The 16,917-nt window shown below is 43.4% G+C and overlaps 1 protein-coding gene across 3 annotated transcripts in view; it reads left to right on the forward strand.

The window, feature by feature from the left end:
* The window catches only part of LOC126519316 (uncharacterized), a 111,272-nt gene that overhangs the window by 54,943 nt on the left and 39,412 nt on the right, over positions 1 to 16,917 (forward strand). For all 3 annotated transcript variants that reach the window (XM_050168944.3, XM_055065267.2, XM_050168943.3), the window contains exon 2: positions 193 to 331. In XM_050168944.3, coding sequence (XP_050024901.1) covers positions 193 to 331 — 139 coding nt within the window. The remainder of the gene's footprint in view (positions 1 to 192; positions 332 to 16,917) is intronic.

The raw sequence follows: 16,917 nt of genomic DNA on the forward strand, positions 1-16,917 counted from the left end.
AATCAGCCACAAAATAATTTAGGAAATTTTCGTGGTTTTCAGAAGGAAATTTGGCTGGAAAAGGTTTAACGGGAGTCAACTGAATTGTTTGCTCCTTCAGTATTCTATTGGGTTGCAGTATGTACTTATGTATAGTAGTTGAAGACAGTGTCTGTTTCATGATGTGCATATTTTACACTCTCTTTCCCCCAGGACCACTTTACGGATGACCAGTTTGAGGCCATTGTGCTGGAGCGGTACGGTGTCAAGAAGCTGCGTCGTGATGCTGTGCCCACTATCTTCTGCTACGACAAGAATGCCCAAATCAGCTCTATTAAGGTTCTTGCCAAAAGTAAGAGATTTTAATTTTTTCAGCATATAGTGCACTGCCATTAAAATGAAGCTATACCTCAGGAGGATCCTCTCTAAATACTACATGGGAACAAGGAAATCCGTTTTGGGCTAGATGCATCACACTGATTTTGTTGAGCTTTGTTGTTGCATATAGAAGAAAAGGCTAAAATCTTAAAATTAGATGTAATGTAGAATGCAGGTCTTTACTAGAAGGGAAAGCTAGAAAAAGTGTGTCTCTAGCATTGACAGGGATGGAAGTGCTGCGCCAACCTGCACCAACCTGCACCAGAGCACTGTTTTCGAATAAAGTTGCCAAATTTAGCAGGGTGTGCGTACCCAGTGGCAAACCCCACATCCATAGCCATGCGTTGGCTAGCGCTTAGCTCTGCTATTCAAACTTGAGCAATCCGTTCCAGCTTTGGCATCCTTGCAGTGTAACTGTGTTTGGTGGCATAATTGTAGCTAGGCCACAAGAAAATGGAAACTGTTTTATGCTACACAACACATTCCTAATATTTTATAAAAGTGTTGTGTGTTTGCGATATATGTGGACCAGCGAAAGACAAGTTGAACTGGCGCTCATTTCATCGGGTAGTCGGGAAGGAAAGCCACACTGAATGAATAAGGGTGTACAGTCTGCTCAGCATGTAGCTCATCAGCTTCGCTATAAATTTTAGCAATTGATTTTATACCCTGTTGGTACATCTGCGTCGATGAATGAGCCAACGCCGTGTCTGTGACGCTTTAAATCTAGTTACTGGGTTGATAGTGCGGCACACCGACAAGCAACCTGCTTGCTTTTGTGAAACTTCTTGGTCACAAATATCCAATGGCAATCACAATCGTCACTCAAATTTGCACTCTGGCTACACTATTTTCTGCCCGGCCATGCCACGCAAAACCAGGCTCTTGCTGCCGCAGAAAGCAAACCAAGGATGTAACGTTTCATATTTAGTCAACCTTAGCGGCCAAACTGTGGTGATAATTAAATGTTCGGCAGAACCGCAAACCTCCGAAATTGCGTTCGCGGCAACATCTTGCAGAGATGGAGTCCGAGATTTTAATAAACCATTGTTCGACGAACGAAATATTGGTTGTCGTTTTACGATGGCTTTGTGGAGGCAATGGCAGAACCACAACTAAGGCCGAATATTTATTTATTTGTAGATACTGTGATCGGATACCAAATCAAAGCAGGGTGGGTATACATAGAAATATACAAGGGCATGTAAACACTTACAAATTCATAAGAATTGCAGGCATATCAAACATCGGTAAAGAATTCTAGATACATTGGTAAAAAATAGATAAAAACATAGAAGCATAGAAGCAAACACAAATTCATAACCTTTGCAAGCATTTTTCAAACCTTGGTAAGGAATTGTGGCTAACAATCTTGGTACTAAGATTATTCCAGTTTGTTACTGCCCTATGGAAAAAAGAATACTTGTAACAGTTATTGCATGTGTTGAAGGGGGTTACTGTTAGGTCATGCTTTCGTCTCGTTTCATAACCTGATGAGTAAGTAAGAAAACTTAGAAATGTTAACTATATAATGGCTGTTTACCAGTTGAAAAAGGAACTTTAATCGGCAGACACAGTTGCACCCAGTCACCGGAGGTAATACACAGCGCCTTATGAGCTCGCTAACAGACCTACGGCCATGGGAATTGGAAAACAAACCTAACTACCATATGCTTTATAAATTCAAGTTTTTATAATAATAATTAAAGTGAATGGGTCCTAAATAATTACAGCATATTCGAACAACGGACAAAGGAATTGTATGCTAATAAGCAAACACTAGACGTAGATGACTTCAGTGAGCGCCTCCAGAAAAACAGTTGATGCAAAGAATTTTCAACAACATTATTCTGTGTGCTTTTTCCAGGGAAGATAATTCGTTATCCACAGGCCCAAATATTTGTACTCTGTTAGCTCTAATAGAAATATATTATGAACACTATATGCAAATTGAATAGGTTTTTTTATTATGTGTAATTCTCATAAAAAACTTTTTTCAAAATTAATAGACATTTGCCATTGCTCGTACCAAGCAATGACCGTTGCTAAGTCATTATTTAGAGGCACCTTATCATCAACAGAAGATACCTTTTCATATAATATACAGTCATCTGCATAAAGTTTCACGGAAACTAAGTTCTGTCACAGTACCATTAGTAAATAATATAAGTAGAAGTAGTCCCAAATGGATGCCTGGAGGATGCCAGGCGCAACCTCTGCATTGTTAGAAGTATTGTTTATGGTGATGAATTGGTGTCAGAAAAGTAGGCTGCGATCCAAGTAAGTACCTGGTCATCTTTTATATAATGCCCTAATTTAAGAATTAATTTATGTGACACCTTGTGAAATGTTTTGAAATCCATGAATATAACATTGGTTTGCTTTCCTTCATTAATTGCATGTGTGAGATTGTGCACAGTCTCAAGTAATTGAGTACACGTAGAAAACCCAGGTCTGAAACCGTGTTGGACATGTGTAAGTATCTTGTGCTCTTCTAAGAAATGTAAGATATGTTTATAAATTATGTGCTCTGAAATTTTGCGTGATGTAGATGTCAGTGATACAGGTCGGTCATTCTTGATGTGTGCTTTTTCCCTGAATTTATGCAAAAGTTTGATTTTGTCTCTCCTCCAGTCATCCAGTAGGGAACTGTTGCGTAATGATCTGTTGAATACAACATAGAGGTACTTAGAACGCCATCCTGCATAACACTTCAAAAACGCATTTGGTATATTAGCTGGTCCTGGTGACTTTTTAACGTTCAAGGGCAAATTAAGAACACCATTCTCAGAAATAATAACATCAGATATAGCAGCAAGCAATACAGTAAAGTTAGGAAGGCAAACATTATCCTTTGTAAATGTTGGCTAGAAGAATTTGTTGAAAGCAGAACAAATGACAGTCTCATCACTTACAAATTTGCCGTCTATCATGAACTCACTGGTGGAAGAAGATTTAGGTGTGATTTGGTACCAGAACCTCTCTGGAGACATTTTAATAAACGAGGGCAGAAGCGTTCCGTAACATTTTTCCTTGTCGCAAATTTTCTGTTTCAGTTGTTTTGAAGTTTCTCCCATAATAGATTTTAAGTCTTTGATTTCATTTTTAAGCCTTTGCTGCAAGCGTAACGTCTCGCAAGAAATCCATGGGTTTTGGTGCACAGATTTCTTCACAATTTCGGCAGCAAAATGATGGACACAGTCAGAGACGATTCCTCTAAAGGAAAGCCATAAGTCATTTACATTACAAGTGCTGTTTCTCAAACCATCGAAGTAAAAATCAAGCATATCGAGAATAGATTCATCATCAGCACGAGAAAATAAATGAACACTGCTTTGAGGGCAATCTAGGTAGACATTTGACAAGCTCGACAGGACTGCTTTGTGATCAGAAATCCTGTTTGTGACTTCACAGGTTGCCATATTTCGGATGGCACCACTTCAAAAAAATAAACCTTATGGCTCCTTGTACTCTCGTGAAAGTATTTACCATTTGCAGCAAAGCAAATGTGAACACAATATCAAAGAATGTGTTATCGACACAGTAAGCAGAATGCAATGAAAAGGTGTGCCAATGAATGTTGGGTAAATTAAGTTCCCTGGCCAGCAGTATTCTGTCATCCGATCTTATATGACAGTATAATATTCCCTTAAGTTTTCAAGCGCCACGACAGAAGAGCTTAAGGGGCCTATAAAAAATGCGAGGGATAAAGCGAACTTTCTTTATGTATGCTTTGCAAAAGAGAACTTCAATGCTTTATGCATCAGGCATACTAAAATGTATTGATGATTTAAACTAAATGACCACTCCTCTGTTGCAGCCACCGTGAAAGATCTTATAGCCCTTAGGAAAAATTCGCTATCAAATACTTCGCTGCTCAACCAGGTCTTCAAAAGCATGGCAGCGTCCCCGTGGTGCGAGAACAGCATGCCCTCAAATTCTACAGCCTTTATAACAATGCTGCGATAGTTTAAGTTTAGGATTTTGAATGCCAGACTGGTTGTCTCTTTTTGGGGCTATTTTTGGTTCTTTCAGATTCTATATTGTTTGTTTTTTGTATTATCCCATCCAAACATATTACCGTTCAAGCTTAGCTTATCAAAAACCAGCTTAACTTTAGCATGATTACCCTTTTCCTGTGATGCACTTTCCCATAATTTCTTTTTGATGTCACGAATTCTTTTCGAGCAGTCTTCACTGACTGAAAATTCTGAGCCTTTCAATTTCATGCATGCCTTCATTATTAAAGTCATTTCTCGGTAGTACTGTAAATTTATGACAGGGCGATTCCTGTTTGATTACCTACCTGTTCGGTGGCATCTTTGCATACTCTTTATCGTAACTCCTAGCTTTTCGCAAAGAATATCCTTTGTTATTCTATCCGCACATTCAGCCTCTGTTTCCTTTTGTTCTTCTTTTATGCCGTAAATAAGTAAGCTGTTCCTATGGCTTCTGTTATCCAAGTCGTCGGTTTTACTTAGCAGGTGTGATACAGGGGCTTCAAGCTTACTAATAGTTGAGTTCATATGCTCTACTTCCATTTCTACGGGGTTGATAGTTGCCACCTCGTCTTCCATACGTTTAATTCGCTCTGGCAGACCATCTGTTTTGCCTCAAAGAAACGCTGTTTTGCAAGAGTGTCACTGACAAGACGACTTCAGGGCATTTTGACCTAAGTGGATCTGCTGAAGCATTTCCTTACCAGTCATGCCTAGGTTTGATTCAATGTCACTGCACTTTAAGAGATCCTCTTGGGAAGAAAAAACATATGCCAAAACGCTCCTTATACGTTGTGGGCTGGGCAGCAGCAACAAAAAGCGGTTGTCTCTGCGAGAGCAGTAGCACACCTGCCAGCCCTCCCGATTCGCCCCACGAGACTCCCGATTTTTTACTGAACTTTAGGATTGTACGATCACTGTCTTATATCTCCCAAAAAGTGGTCTCTGTTCGCACAATAATGAATTTTGTGAAACCAGCACCGCTGAATCTACAGCCACATCGTAATCATCAGCATCACTAACAACGGTCGCACCAGCACCATCGGTATCATCGACTAAGCAGCCGACTACGGTGCCTAGTAAGCAGACCAAAGCCAGAGCCAATGTAGCTCTTGCATTTCGTGCCTGCATTCCTGCATGGTGCATTGTTACTGCTGTTTGTGTGTATGATAAGTGTTGGCTAGGCCGTGTGTGCGGTGCACCATGCAAAGTTAGAAACCTTGTGTGCTTGATGCCACGGCACTATCAAAGCCCAAGGAAAGGAATTTGCAGAAGTTTTTGCGATCTTACACTTCTGAATTTCCGTGCTTTATGACATGAAGAAAAGGAGAACATTTTGCATTTTGTACAATGCGTGGATGCGACGTCAGCGTACCTCACGGTGGCAAAGGTGACTTCAAACTGCACGTTTCTACGGCGAGGCATCAAAGCTATGTTCGCACCACTGAGCAGCAAGACAACATAGTGAACTTTCTCCGGAACAACTGCGACGACAATGTCATACATGTGGAGTGCCTGTTTACGAGATTCCTCGCCGAACACAACCTACCCCTTATTGTCACCGACCACGTTGGGCCTCTTCTACGGAAAATGTTTCCAAAATGCGACGAGGCGAAGCGTTATGAATGTGGATGCAACTCTGAAATGCAACTCTGAAGGATGCGAAGGTGGCCAACCTGAAATTTATTTCACAGGCATCGCTCTCGAGTCTTCGTTTCTTTATTCAGTTTCCCTCAGCTGCAGCCCCAAGATTCCAATGAATCTGCTGAAGACGCTTTAGCTGCTCTCGAAGCTGAGTTTGCCACTCTACAGGCGTTCAGTCTTCCAGAGGACATTCTGAATGAAGAAAGGTGGGATGTGCAGTGGTCTATGGTTGGAAAAATGAAAAACACTGATGGAAAACATGCTTCGCCGAGTTGCTAAGGTGATGCTGAATTTAATCGTGATACCGCATAGCTACACAGTGTGTGAGAGTATTTTTAGCATGCGCGAAAAACTAGGACTGAATTCCGCTCATTGATGTGCAACACAACCCTCCAACACCTGCTGCTAGTGAAGGGTCGTCAGTCTGGACCATGTTTTGAGCAAAGCTACTCCGACAAATTTTTAGGTGAGCTAATTCTGCTACTGAAAGGTCCCTGCAAAAGGACTCGCCGAACACTGCCTGAAAGTTTGATGAACGAAACACCCCCCACCCGCCCAGTCCCACCGGAAGTTGAAACACTCAATGCACTCCCCCCCGTTGGCATCAATAAAAGGTCTCCCTATTTTTGATCTCGCCAGGTTGGCAGGTATCCAGTAGGCAGATAAATAGCCACAAACCTGCGCAATAAACCAAAATGAGTTCTTGAGCATTGTGCCTGAGCACGCTGAGCCCACTTGACGCTAGCGGCAATGGGAAGTTTCTTATATAGGCAAGAGTGCCCCCTTGATGTGACATTGCTGTTGATGGTGCAGTCGCAGACACGATCACGGAAGCCATGAAGAAGTCGTTGATCAAGTATATGCTTTGTATAAAGGCGATTTGGAGAATCCCTCACTGAGATACAATGGTTGTGCGGGCAGCAAGACGGTCAAAACCTGCGCAGTGAAGCAAAATGAGTTCTTGAGCATTGTGCCTGAGTTGCTGCGGCCAAGCCAACTCCGAGCTTATTCAACTTTATTTGAAATATTGGATGTCAACACAGACTGTAAAGCCAGTAAACATTTTTATCCCTTCGTTATTTTCAATAATGTCTTGGAGCTTTTTCTCGGCAAGCCATGTGAAATACTGGCAAACATGCAATGACCAGTACGTCACTCCACTTTTATTCTGCTGTATTCTGCCGTCTGAAGATCAAGAATTAAAAATTACCTGAGGGCACTACGCAAACTGTGTTCACTGTACCTAGATGCCTCTTGTTCATGGTGGCCACTGTGAATATTTGTCACTCATTGTACACAAGTATGGTTAATTAGCTAAATATATAAATTTAACTGATTGATTGATAAGATGTCAGCGAAAAGGTTGTGGATGACGTTTACAAGTGACTGATAACAGCATTTAAAAATAACCTAGGATTCGTGAAGAACCTGCCGTGGTGGCGTAGAGGCTTTGGTATTGCGCTGCTAAGCCCGAGGTTGTGCCATCAAATCCTGGCCACGGCGGCTGCATTTCGATGGGGGTGAAATGCAAAAACATGTGTGCTGTTCATTAGGTGCAGATTAAAGAATCCCAGGTGGTCAAAATTAAGCCGAGTCCCCCACTGCGGCGTGCCTCATAATCATTTTGTGGTTTTGGCTTGTAAAACCCCAGAATTCAATGTTGTTATATGTAATCAATGCAATGTAATTACATGTAATTAATGTAATGTTAATGTAATTTGTTATAACCTTTTTAACGAGAAAGAAAGCCTGTGAAATAATTTTTTTAAAAAGAGCCGCTGCTCACTAAAGATTGCATCAATCTTTACTCAAATCTCATCATGTCACTGGGGACAAACAGTCGCACTTTTTTCTTGAGCCACGGCAGAAGTTATTGGCGCGCACCTTGGGTCTATATGAAAAGCGAAGTAGCATGATCTTAGTAACGGTTCATCTTCTGAGCTGTTACAAGACCGTGACCCAGGTTTGCACATTCGTAATATACACCTTACACTGATGATGTCGTTTATGTCCGAGACCACTTATATTATGGCGTGACGACGCATTGTCATGTGAAATAAAAAAAAATTGCGGGGTTTCTTTGCCAGAAAAAAGGAGCAAGCCATACCTAGGTCGCTATATACGCTATTATCGATCATTTCTCAACTTATTCCGCAACCTTTGCATTGGCATCGTATGGAACAAGTAAGGTAATAAATGTTGGTACATTAAAATGAACTATTACTTGCTTACAACACTCTACTAGCATTAACACTAACCTATCAACATAGAGTGAGCATTGTTTGCAGAAAGCCCTTGGTTATTTTTTTTCTTGGCCACATTGGTATATCTGGTATGCAACTTAATAGTGGTTTCTGAGAAACCTGTACGGGTTTCCTTTGTAGCTTCGTGCTGTGGTCAGGCGGAGGGCGATTTTTTCCTGTCGGGATGAATTTTGCTTTCCTTGCCGTCTTCCTCAGAACTGATCTGCAAAGTGAAATAACTTGCACCTTTTCTTCATATGCCTGTATTTTGCTCATATTGACATTTACCAAGCTGCTCCAAAAGGCATATTTATTGCTCTAAAGCAGACAATTCATGCTCCCAAGTGCCATATTTGCTGCTCCCAGAGCTGCTCCAAGACTTCCTTGGCCGCGTCCATCCCTGATTGATTCCTATACCCAAGAAAGAAAAGTAAAGGACCAGCTGACAAAATTAATAAGCACTCAGCCTTATATTTTGCCGTGGATTGATGTCGAAGGCAACAACCTTGAAGACAAGGTTGTTGAAGAGTCCTGATTTTTCTCCTTCCTGCACATGTCAACCGCAATCTTTTTTTCTTTAACCCACCAACCCTGAAGAAATTGAATCCATCATTTTAGGTTTAAAATCAACTGGCCCTGTTCTTGACAACATCTCCACAAAACGCATCAAATTTATTTGTTCTACAATCTCACCCATCTTAAGCCACATATTTACTCTTACTTTCAGTTGTGGTATTTTTCCTGAGCAAGTCAAGGTTATGAAGGTCATACCTGTCTAGAAGAAAGGTATCAAATCTGTAGCTGAAAATTACCATTCTATTTCTGTTCTAGACTTCCTTGACAAAGTTCTAGATTAATTGATTGAAACAGGACTACACGAGTACTGCATGAAAGTTGACATACTAACTTCTTCTCAGTTTGGATCCTGCTCAGGGTTGTCTACTGATGCTGCCATCGCATGTTTCACGTATAGGAACTCTTATATTGATCATGGTGACATTTCAGCTTCCGTATTTTATACTTTTTTGGGGCTTTTGATTCTATAATGGTGGGTCAGCCTAGCAGGACTCTTTGAGGAACTATCATGCTCGCCAGATGTGTAGTACATTGTGGAGGACACGCGGGAACCGGTGATGACTCTGGAACCTTTGATGACTGATGTATAAAAGCCGACGCGCTTGACCCGCTGATCAGATTTCGACGATCGCCGACCGTGTTCGCCACTATTGCTGTGCTTTAAGTGTAACTTGCTTTTGCGGGCACAAGTTCATTCAATAAAAAGTTTCGTCATTCACTGTCACTACTACATCACATCTGGTGGAGGTGCTAGTGTGTTCATGTGCTAAATGCCCCCTCAAAGCCGTGATCCAAGCCCGAGCCACGAAGACAACACCAACGTTGCCAAGGACCAGCGAGCTAGCCACAGGCTGCAAGGACTGCCCCCGAAGCACGGAGTTTTGCCACGAAGTGCACGGCCACAACAGCAGCTACAATGACAGCCCCAATGTTGCCAACACCAATCATGCTGCAGCAGCCCAGGGAGCCACTGATGTTCCGTGGCTCAACATTTGAGGACCTAGAAAGCTGGCTGGAGACGTATGAAAGGGTCACTACATTTAACAATTGGGACAGCGATGACAAGCTGCGCCATGTCTTTTTTGCATTGGAAGACGCTGCCAGGATGTGATCCAAGAATTGAGAAACCACCTTAACAATGTGGGATCTGTTTCGAAGCAGCTTCCTGCAGACATTCACAAATGTGGGGTGCAAAGAGCGAGCCCAAGCTATACTAGAAATCCGAGTGCAGCTGCCCAATGAGACCATCGCAATCTTCACAAGAGAGATGACCTGTATTTTGCAGCACGCCGACCCGGAAATGTCGGAGGAAAAAAAAAGTGCGCTTCGTGAAGCGGGGTGTCAAGCAAAAACTTTTTGCCGGACTGATCCGCAACCCGATGAAGACCACAGCTGAGTTTTTGACAGAGGCAATGACGATTCAGAAAACTTTGGAAATGCACTCAAGACAGTATAACTGCCAAGTGCCTCCGCCGCAGTGCACAATCCAAGCACTGGACTCAGGTGACCTCCAAGAGACCTTCAGGGCCATTGTGCATGAAAAACTGTGCAAGGTGTCACTGCTACTCAGGTGTCCTTGGTCACTGACACGGTCAAGGACGAACTTCGACGGTCTCTGGGAGTTTCTGAAGTGCAGCCCAAATCGCTGCCTCCCGTGCCGGAAGAGATGACGTACACCGCAGTTGCCTACCATCAAGGTTCCCCTGCACACCCGTACCCTGTAATGCCACAATTTCGTCGGCCGCTGCCGCCGCCAGCTCGCCTGTGTGTCACCCAACTCCACAATCCAAGGAAGGTGCATGGAATGTGTGCCCCTGACCACTGCTCGCTCTGCTACCCCTGTAGATAAGTGGGTCATTTATACCGCTGATGCCCATACTAGGAGATAGGATTGCGAGGGTTCGGCGTTAATGCACTGCAACCACAACTTGGCAAACGATCACGCGACATCAGTGACTACCTCACTGCCATTCAGTGGAGCGCTCGACGACCATCCCCTTTTCCATCACCTGGCCGCTACCTGTCACCGCAGCACCGACCCTACGTTGGCCCAGCCCGGGGCCGGTCCGTCAGCCCACATTTGAAAAACTACAAGCAGGAACCAACGGGCACGGTTCCTGTTCATCAAATGATGAAAATCCTCCGCTGCCACCAAAGACGCCAAAAAAACTATCTTGATGACATAACAGTGACACGCCGCTATCCCTACGAAGCCTGGAAGCAAAGAATTCACCAACAAAAGATGACCTGATGACGCCACATACTATCCAGAGGTCAGCGCGATGCAGCCGTGACCCGACGCCAAAACCTAACTGCAACGGGAAAAAAAAGCCAAACCTCGACATACTTTTCGGCGGCTACAAAGTCACCACACTTGTAGACACTGGAGCCAACTACTCCGTTATCAGTGGATTATTCGCTGCCAAATTGAAGAAAGTCAAGACTGCATGGGACGGCCCTCAAATTCGGACAGCTGTAGGACACCTCATAACACCGACTGGAATATGCACAGCAAGAATTGCAGCTCATGACCGGAGCTACCATGAAACGTTCGTTGTCCCCCAACAGTGCTCACGAGACATAATTCTCTGCGTAGACTTCCTGAACCAACGCGGCGCAATCATCAATCTGCGGTTGAAGTCGATAACACTGTCCACAAACCAAGCTATACTGACGGAGAGGCCCTCCAGACAGTGCACCTTGAGTGTACTTGAGGACCAAGTCAGCATTGCACCTCGCTCCAGTGTTGTCATTTCCATCAGCAGCAAAACACTCACAGACCAAGAAGGTGTCATCGAGGGCAACCAACGTCTACTGCTCGACCGTGAAATTTGCATCGTAAGAGGGATCGCTCAGCTGCATGGAGGGAAAGCGAAAGTGATGCTGATAAACATCAACCAGGAGTTCAAACACATCAGCAAGGGCACGATGATCGCAAACATCGAGGAAATTGTGGAAACCAGCAATGTCCTCTCGTGTTCTGCTGCATCTATTCTGACGGCCATAGTTCTTGAACCAGACTTCGACATAAATCCAAGTAAGCAGTAACCAGTAAGCATAAATGACCCAGCTAAATGACCCAGCATAAATGAGCCAACAGAAACAGCTCAGAAGTCTTTTCCGACAGTACAAAGACTGCTTTTCCATGTCCTCGAGGATTTGACAAACACCAGTTGCAAAGCATCATCATCATCATCAGCCTATTTTATGTCCTCTGCAGGACGAAGGCCTCTCCCTGCAATCTCCAATTACCCCTGTCCTGCACCTATTCCATCTTGCGCCTGCAGATTTCCTAATTTCATCACCCCACTGTCTTCGGCTGTGCTTCCCTTATCTTGGCACCCCTTCTGTAACCATAATGGTCCACCGGTTATCTACCCTACGCATTACATGGCGTGCCCAGCTCTGTTCTTTTTTCTTTTTTTTTTTATGTCAATGTGAATATTTGCTATCCCCGTTTGCTCTCTACACCGCTCTCTTACTCCCTCTTAATGTTACACCTCACATTTTTCATTTCATCACTCTTTTTTCTGGTCCGTAACTTGTTCTTGAACTTAACACTTTTCTGTGTCAACTTCCAAGTATCTGCCCCATATGTTAGCACAGGTAGAATGCAGTGATTGTACACCTATCTTTTCAATGATACTTGTAAGCTCCCAGTCAGGATCTGGCAATGCCTACTTTATGCACACCAATTGATTTTTATTCTTCTGTAAATTTCCTTCTCATTATCAGGATCCCCTGTGAGTAATTGACCTAGGTAAACATACTCCTTCACAAACTCTAGAGGCTGTATGGTGAACCTGAACTCTTGTTCCCTTGCCAGGCTATTGAACATTATCCTCTGCATATTAATCTTCGACCCCACTCTTACACATTCTCTGTTATGGTCCTCAATCGTTTGTTGTAACTTGTCCCCAGTGTTGCTGAACAGGACAGTGTCATCTGCAAATCGAAGGTTGCTGAGATATTCGCCATTGAAGCCCACTCCTAAGCCTTCCCAGTTTAATAGCTTGAATACTTCTTCCAAGCATGCAGTGAATAGCATTGGAGCGATTGCATCTTCTTGTCTGACCCCTTTCTTTATAGGTATCTTCCTGCTTTCTTTTTTTTTTTTGGAGAATTAAGGCAGCTCTGGAATCTCTGTAGATATTTTCCAAGATATTTACGTAAGCGCCCTGTACTCCTTGATTACCTAATGCCTCTATTACTGCTGATATCTCTACTCACTCAAATGCCTTTTCGTAATCTATGAAAGCCATGTAGAGAGGCTGATTGTACCCTGTAGATCTCTCGATAGCCTTGTTAATGACATGGATGGGATCCAATGCAGAGTATCCCTTCCTGAAGCCAGCCTGTTCCCTTGGTTGACTAAAGTCCAGTGTTGCATTATTCTTTTGGAGAATATTTATTTATTTATTTATTTTATTTATTTAAAGATGCCTTACAGGCCCCTAGAGGCATTGTGTAAGGGAGAGAGTACACTCAAAGCTTATAGTATACAATAATTAGAATACATGTGTAAATACATTTACAAAAATACAGTGGAACAAATTCGCAAACGTACAGTACTTGAATATGTCAGCAACTCGAAGCAAAGGCAAGAGTTTGACGTAATAGTTCTGTGGAAATCTGCAAGCTGGAGAGAAGTAACTAATTAAGGGAAAGTGAGTTCGACTTTGCCCTGCCATCTGCTAGCCGCCTGGTTAGCTCAGATGGTAGAGCGGCTAGCCCGGAAAGGCGATGGTCTCTGGTTTGAGCCTGAGAGAAGGAAGATTTTTTTTGCAACTGCGAGGCTTTTTCTTGAGGAACCTGTATGAGTTTCTTTTGTAGCAAGGTTTGGGTATGGGCTAGTTGGTATTCCATTGTATCAATCATCACTTACAGCGCATACAAAGACGAGGGACAAAAAAGGACAACAAAGACAAGTGCTGACTTCCAACTTATCCTTATTTTGAGAAACAAACATATATATACTGAGACACCTAGGGTGCCTCGATGCCAGCGCCGCCGTTCAGGGTGGTGCCATCCTTTGACCACCCCACGAAGGAAGGAAGTTTCCTTCCTCCATGGACCACCCCCACGTCGCCTCTTTCTCGCTGCGACACCATATTGAATTACGGCGGGCTGTCAGAGTGGTTGCAGTTGATCAGTGCTAACAAAGTGGTTAGAAAAAGATCTCTCAGCGCTGACCAAAAATCTGGATTTCTTGAACGAGGACCAGAAGGCTGCCTTGAAGAGCCGGAAAGGTAGTGCATGGAGGGCAGAAACCATAAAGAAAGCGCTGCAACTCAAATTTGCTTGTGGCTCTGGAGGCTACGACTTACTTTTAGAACAGGGCAATCCTCTTCCCTCACAAAGAACACTTTGCAGACGACTGCAGCACCTGTCATTTAAGCCCGGCGTTTTGATTGATATAGTAAATGTGATGAAAGTGAAAGTGGCCGCAATGTAAAACATTGAGAAAGACTGCGTCATATTTCTCGATGAAATGGAGATTCGCAAGGGTGTCGAGCTAGACCGCAGTGCTGACGGCTTCCTTGGCAAGGTGACGCTCCCTGAAACCGACCGAGCAGCAAACCATGTACTCGTCTTTATGGTTGGGGGCCTGAACACCCACTGGAAGCAGGTGATTGCTTATCACTACACAGGTGCTTTTGTCAATGGAGAGACTTTGTATTCCATTTAATCAACCTTTGTGCAGACATTTCCTTGCGTGTGCTGTGCGTGACGTGCGACATGGGGAGCTCCAACCTGTCAAGCTCCTGCTACTCTGTCACTAGATGCACTGTTCCCCACCCATGTGACAATTCTATGTCATTGTTTTTTATATCGGATCCTTCACGTGTACTAAAAAATATTAGAGGGCTCCGCGTGCGAAAAGATCCCATGAAACTTAGTGAAGAAATAGTGGCAAAGTACAATTTACGCAGCAGTGATGTGTCGATTGAGTACATAGAAGCAGTCCTAAAGATGAACTCAGAACAACTGAAGGTGGCGCCTCACCTGAGTACTGTGCACATTTCCAATGGCCACTTCACAAAGATGAAGGTAGGGGTAGCTGTTCAGTTATTCCGGGAAGCACCTGCAGCTATAAGGTACTTTGTAGAGTGCATGAAGCTGCTGCCCGAGGCTGAAACAACAGCCTGGTTTTGTGAAGTAATTTTCAAGTGGTACACAATCATGACTGCACGGCACCCTGTTGTTGCTCTGAGCTTATCAAATGAAAGCAAATATGAAGAGACTATCGCAACGCTGAAACTCGCTGTTGAAGTCATTGAGAGCTTAGGCATTGGCATCAAAAAGGTCTGGAAGCCATGCCAGGCAGGGGAGCTAATGTCCACTGCTGTAGTGCTTCAACTGCATGAATTTCTGCTAAAGAAATGTGGCTACGCATTCTTCTTGACAGGACGATTGCCCAAGATTGCCTGGAGAACTTGTTTTCGGTCATCCGGATGATTTCTCCCCGTGCCCAGTGCATATGTCAAAAATGCGCTCAGAATTGTGTCAGTTAGCCAGTTCCTCAAGGTACCTAAGAACTCTGGTTATGAAGCTGACGACACCAACTACTTAGTGGATTTCTTCTCTGCAGAGATTCAAGAAGTGCAGAAAGAATTTCAAGAACTCTCGTACGATGATGAATGCACAGAGGGCGAGCCATAGTCTCTTGTAGAAAACGACATCATTGCTCACTTGGCAGGGTATTTGGTGAAGTCTTTTATATCTACTAACAAACCATGCTCCACCTGTACTGAGACCCTGATTGCTGATGCGGCTTCTGGTGAGCATGCTTTTGTGCAGCTCAAGGAGTACAATCAAGGTTCTAGAAATTTGGTGTATGTAAGCCATACGGTACTGCGCTTTGTTTCTTCCTGTGAATGTGTCTTTAAGATATTTTCACAGGAAAATATTTGTCATTTGGATCTCCCAATCAATACATTGATGAGCCTTATTGAGCGATCAGTTTCTCTGCCACCTAGTGAATGCGCTGACCACCCAAGCGTTACGAGAAAACTGATGTGCCGTTTTGTTGTCATGCGACTGTGTATCTACCTCCGCTGGCTGAGCGAGCCTGATGATTCAGACGACGGTTATGGCAGCAAGACTGTGGCTGGCGTGAACTTGCCGTAGGGTACCTTGCTTTAAATCTTACACCACTCCGTAAATAGCTGCTTTTTTACCACTGACTTGCTGGCTTATTTTGTAGTTTGCATCTTTTTTCATGCTTTGCTTTTATGCTTTCCTTTTAAGGTTAAACCCCACTGTACATACCCCACTTATCTGTCCCTCAGTCTTTCTTACTTGTATTATAGTTTGCGTTTATTCATGGTCGACTGCACTTGACAATAAATAAATAATTTGCACTGTTTTTTTGTTTTGTTGCCTTTGCTGTCTGTAAGGGGTGAGGTTGGCAAGCTAGGTTACATATTTTTCTGCAGCACTAGCCTAGCCCATCACCACCCAATTTTGCAGGCAAAATAGGAATTGCATGCACAGGCATCGTCAAAACTGCAGCTTTTTACTAAACCTTTTCTGGTCGAGTCTTTTTCACAAAGCATAAATTTTCAGTCTGTTACTTTTATTTCGGATTTAAAGCTGTTAGAAAAGAATTACTGCAGTTATTTAATGACCTCAAATTCACCCTTTTTTGTGTAAGTGTACAAGCATGGTTTATAGATGAGTACAGATGGGCATGAATAAAATAAATGCAATGAAAAATATATGCAGAAATGCACTTCACAAACGGAGGAATCGTAGCAGAACAACCGGTGTGCATGTCCAGAGCGCAGGCGGAGTCTGCATATGAGCGCACGCAAGAACGCTCGGTGGTTGTGCGCCTGTCAGAAAAATGAAACAAGTGGAAAACTTGCAGTAGTGGTTTATCCTACCGCCAATGAGGTGCAATCAGTTTTCGTGGGCCTCGTGAAAGAAAACGCAGGCGCAGTGGCAACGTTGGTATACGCGGCATCGTTTGTATGTACCAGCGCCAGCCTGTAAACAGATGTAATTGCACGCACCCCTGTGGGCAATAAACAGGTGAGGAACTCGCAGTTACACTTTGAAAAATTAAAAAGCAGACAGGTTGTCGTTGGGAGCAA

This window comes from Dermacentor andersoni, chromosome 10 (genome assembly GCF_023375885.2).
Source record: "Dermacentor andersoni chromosome 10, qqDerAnde1_hic_scaffold, whole genome shotgun sequence".
Classification (NCBI taxonomy): Eukaryota; Metazoa; Arthropoda; class Arachnida; order Ixodida; family Ixodidae; genus Dermacentor; species Dermacentor andersoni.